The sequence below is a fragment of the Psammomys obesus genome, unplaced genomic scaffold, assembly GCF_907164565.1.
Source record: "Psammomys obesus unplaced genomic scaffold, mPsaObe1.curated_primary_1811, whole genome shotgun sequence".
Lineage (NCBI taxonomy): Eukaryota > Metazoa > Chordata > Mammalia > Rodentia > Muridae > Psammomys > Psammomys obesus.
The window spans coordinates 21799942-21804299 of NW_026596079.1; the positions used below are offsets into that span (position 1 = coordinate 21799942).

Below are 4358 nucleotides of genomic sequence, written 5' to 3' on the forward strand. Positions count from 1 at the left end.
ATCTATCTATCTATCTATCTATCTATCTATCTATCTATCTATCTATCATCTATCTATCTACTTTTAAGGCTAATATGTAAAACTTAGATGACAACTCTTCTTAAGTGCTGGGATTACAAGCATGCGCCAACATGCCTGGCTAGATGACAACTTTTTCAATTCTTTCTTTCTACAATGTTCAATCCCAGGGATTGAAGTCAGGCCATCAGGCTTGGTGGCAAATGCCTTTATCTGCAGAGCCATTTCACTCTCCCTCATCCTTTTAAAAATCTTTCTTTCTTTCTCTTTCTTTTCCTTCCTTTCTTCCTTCATTCTTTTCTTTCCTATCACCCTCTCCTTCCTCCCACCTCTCAATTTTGGGATAGGTTCTTACTAGGTTGCTTTGGTAGGCCTGGAACTCACTCACATTTCAGGTAGGTCCTCAATTCCTCAGACTCCCAACAGGGTAAGATTACAGAACTACAAACCTGTGTGACTAGGCCCAGCTACAGTGTCTCTTTTGTTGATGTTTCTTTGAGTGCCTTCATCCAAGTCAGAATAAATGAAGTAACTTCCTTATTCTGTCTTCACAGTTGATGTTTTCCATGATCTACCAATTGTTAAATATTGAAAAGTAACAATATAATGAGTCTTCTTTGTTGTCAAAGCCCAGGTTTCATAGTTAACTCATTGCCTGAATTGTTTAAAACTCAGGTCATATTATGCTTTTTCTAGTGTTTAAAATACTGCTTCTACTGTATTTACAATTAAATCACAAGCCCTTCCTGTGTACTTTATGGCCCTCTGTGACCTAGCTCTCTCTCCCTTTGTGTCATCTCTTCCCTCCTCAAATTATGCTGTAGACAGTCTTCTCTTTGAGGCAAATAAAAAGTTCAAGAAGGGCAGACAACTTAGGCTACCCCAACATGGCAGCCTCGGACACAGGTTCATTGACTCTAGATCGCCATCCTTCATTCCTTCTTATTTAAAAATTACATGATTAAATGGAAATAACATGGAACTTTGAAGTCATACACACGTGGTGGTAAGATCTGACCCTCATTTCTACCTGAGTTTGTTTCTTCATGTCTAATCCAGGATTCAATAACTCATTACACCTATTCTTGTAAAGGTTAAATAAAATGACACATGTAATCTTCCTAGTGCAGTTAAGGCTTAGAAGCAGTTACCACTGTTCTCACATTTTAGAAAGATGGCTTTAGGGGGTAGTGACTGATAAGAGTAAGAGCATTATATCATATGTTCCCTAAAATATTCATGGATTTTCTTTCTTTTTATTCTACAGAGATTTGTGCGGAGAGAAGCAAACTATAGGCACACTGCTTACTAAATATGCTCGTTGTTCAATGCAAAATGGTGTAAAAGTTTATAATTCAAGAAGACTCATTTCTTAAAAGAATGGCACATTTTTTGGAGGGACTAAATTGATTTATAAAGTTGCCGGATACAATAAAAAAGATTCTTTTGCATATTTTTATTCTTTTTTCAAAAAATACATTTTAATTATGGTTATTATGTATATACAGGATGTATATGCCACTGCATGCATGTATTGTTTAGAGGGCTTCTTGTAGTCATTTTCAGCTTCCACCTTTCAAGTTCAGGGATCAAACTCAGATCGCCAGGCTTACTAGGAAGCACCTTTACCTGCCAAGAGCCATCTTGCTGGCTCTATTCTTGGCTTTTAAAACCAAATCTTTGAATACCTTTTTGTCCTTTTCATAAGTTTGTGACTACTACTCTTTTTATTTCTCAAATGCAATAGGATATTTCCATACCCTTCATGTAACATTTATACAACGCTCACTATATAAAAACTAAAAGCTGGCTGGTGGTGATGCACACCTTTAATCCCAGCACTCCCAGGCAGAGGCAGGTAAATCTTTTAATCCCAGGCAGAGGCAGGTAAATCTTTTGAGTTTGAGGCCAGCCTGGTCTACAGAGTGAGTTCCAGGACATCCAGGACTATACAGAGAAACCCTAACTTGAAAAAAAAAATCTGTATTTATATTGTGAAGTCTGTAAGAATTCTATATGTGGAAAGTTCTGCTTTTTATAATATAAAATTCTATATATTTAATTAAGATTTGGTTTCCTAGTTATTTGTACACTTACAAGATCTTCTGAAGAACTATTTTAGTCTCATAGAGATTTATGATGTTAAAATCCATTTCTATATCAAAGGGTACATTAAGTCAGGGTTCTCTGATATATACAGGTATATACATATAATATATAATAATATATCTAATATATATTCTCTAATATGTGTATATATTACATATATCTATATATTTATATCTGTATATAGATATATGTTGGATTTATTTAGTTGCTTCCCAGGCTGTTGTCCAGTTAGTCCAACAATGGCTGTGTACCAATGGAAAGTCTAAGAATCTAGCACTTGTTCAGTCCACAAGGCTGGATGTCTCTGCTGTTCTTCAGTGTCCTCCAGAATCCCAAAAGAGTATGCTCTAATGCCTGTGAAGGAATGGACTTGCCAGCCATAGCAAGAATGAGCAGGCAAAACCAAAAACTTCATTCTTCATGTCTTTTAAAAAAATATTTTATGTATACGAGTGCTCTATCTGCATGTACACCTGGTTTTCAGAAGAAGGCATCCCCTCATATAAATGGTCATGAGCCACCACGTAGTTGCTGAGAATGGAACCCAGGACCGCTGGAAGAGCAGACAGTGCTCTTGACCACTGAGCCACCTCTCCAGCCCCCTCTTCATGTCCTTTATAATAGCTGTCACCATAAGGTATGGCCTAGATTAAAGGCGGATCTTCCCACCTCAAAAGATCCAGATTAGAGTCGGGTCCTCCCACCTCAGACATTTAATTAAGAAAAATCTCTCATAGGTATACCAAGCTGCTTAGATTTTAGTTAATTCCAGATGTGATCAAGTCAACAACCAAGAATAGCCGTCACCAGTAGGAACCTTTACGTTTGTTGTAGACATTGCTGAAATTGGCTTACTACTAGCCTCTCTTTACTTGACCTTGCAGTGTTGTTGGGTTTAAAGTGTATCTTATGTTAAGAATACTGGTGAAGTAGTACAATCCCCTGCACTGACAAATCTCACTAGAGAACTATACATCATTTCTTTTTTGGCAATTCCTCCCGTTCACTGTTTGCCTCAACTCTCACTGAGGGATGATGCTCTATGAAGTCCTGTCTTGTGTGCCCCGACTACGGCTTTTTCCAATCTATATAAAGAAGCAATCAATGACTAGTGAAGACTGACTAGATTCAGTTGTTGAGTTCAATTCAGTTGTTGAACTCAATCAGTGACCAACAGGAATCAATTGAGGTCATGTTAACAGTTGCCCTAGAGTAGTGACTCTCAAACTTCCTAATGTTGCAACCCCCTTCCTCATGTTGTGGTGACCCCCAACCAAAAAATTATTTTGTTGCTACTTTGTAACTAATTTTGCCACTGTTATGAACTGTAACGTAAGTATCTGATATGCAGGTGGTCTTAGGTGACACCTTTAAAAGGGTCATTCAACCCCTAGAGGTGTCAGGACCCACAAGTTGAGAACTGCTGGCCTAGAGGTTGACACAAACAACAGTTCAAACACTGACCTTGACCAGACCTTAGGTCACCCCCATTTATGTATATCACGAAAACACAGATTTTTGTGTCCTGTACTAACGTTGAGACAATCACTTCCAGCTTTCTGGAAGAAGCCAGTAAGACCACAGAGGGTTACCATACTTAACAGTTTCCTGAGCAAAGACTTTGAGCAGACTGGCAAAGAAGTGCATTCACTTCAGTGTATCTTGAAAGCACAGCAAAGTCTCCACCAGCTGTGGTTATCATTGCACTCTCCTCCATGTTGCAAGAAGACTCCAACTTGGAACAAACCTACTGCTATTCATGTGGGTGTTATATGTTTGTAGAAAATGATGTAAGTCTGAGGATGCTCCCAGGAAATGAGGAAGAATGAAGTGATCCTACATGAGGATTGTGTAAAGCATTCATGAGCTCTGCCTTTACTTTGTGTGTGTTTAATAAATAAATGTTCACTGGGAAAGATTCTCATTTTGGAACATTTGATAAAGTTATGGCTTTATTTTCCTAATTGGTTTTCTTTAGACCAAAGTTCAGAGTATTTAAAATCAGCTAACGAACTTGTTAACAGGACCATTAGAAAGGGTAAGCAAAGAGTGGTGCACGCCTGTGATCCAAGCACTCTGGGAGGAAGAGGCGGGCGGATCTCTGTGAGTTGGAGGCCAGCCTGATCTACAAAATGAGTCCAGGACAGCCAAGGCTACACAGAAACCATGTCTCAAAAAAAAACGAAAAAAAAAAAAAAAAAAAAAAAAAAAAAAAAAAAAAAAAAAAAAAA

General features: G+C 38.0%; 1 protein-coding gene across 1 annotated transcript in view; it reads left to right on the forward strand.

Moving 5' to 3' along the window:
* Dscc1 (DNA replication and sister chromatid cohesion 1) overlaps positions 1-1437 on the forward strand; it is an 18783-nt gene extending 17346 nt beyond the window's left edge. The window contains exon 9 of the mRNA XM_055626546.1: positions 1286-1437. Coding sequence (XP_055482521.1) covers positions 1286-1394 — 109 coding nt within the window. The 3' untranslated portion in view covers positions 1395-1437. The remainder of the gene's footprint in view (positions 1-1285) is intronic.
* The last annotated feature ends 2921 nt before the right edge of the window (positions 1438-4358 follow it).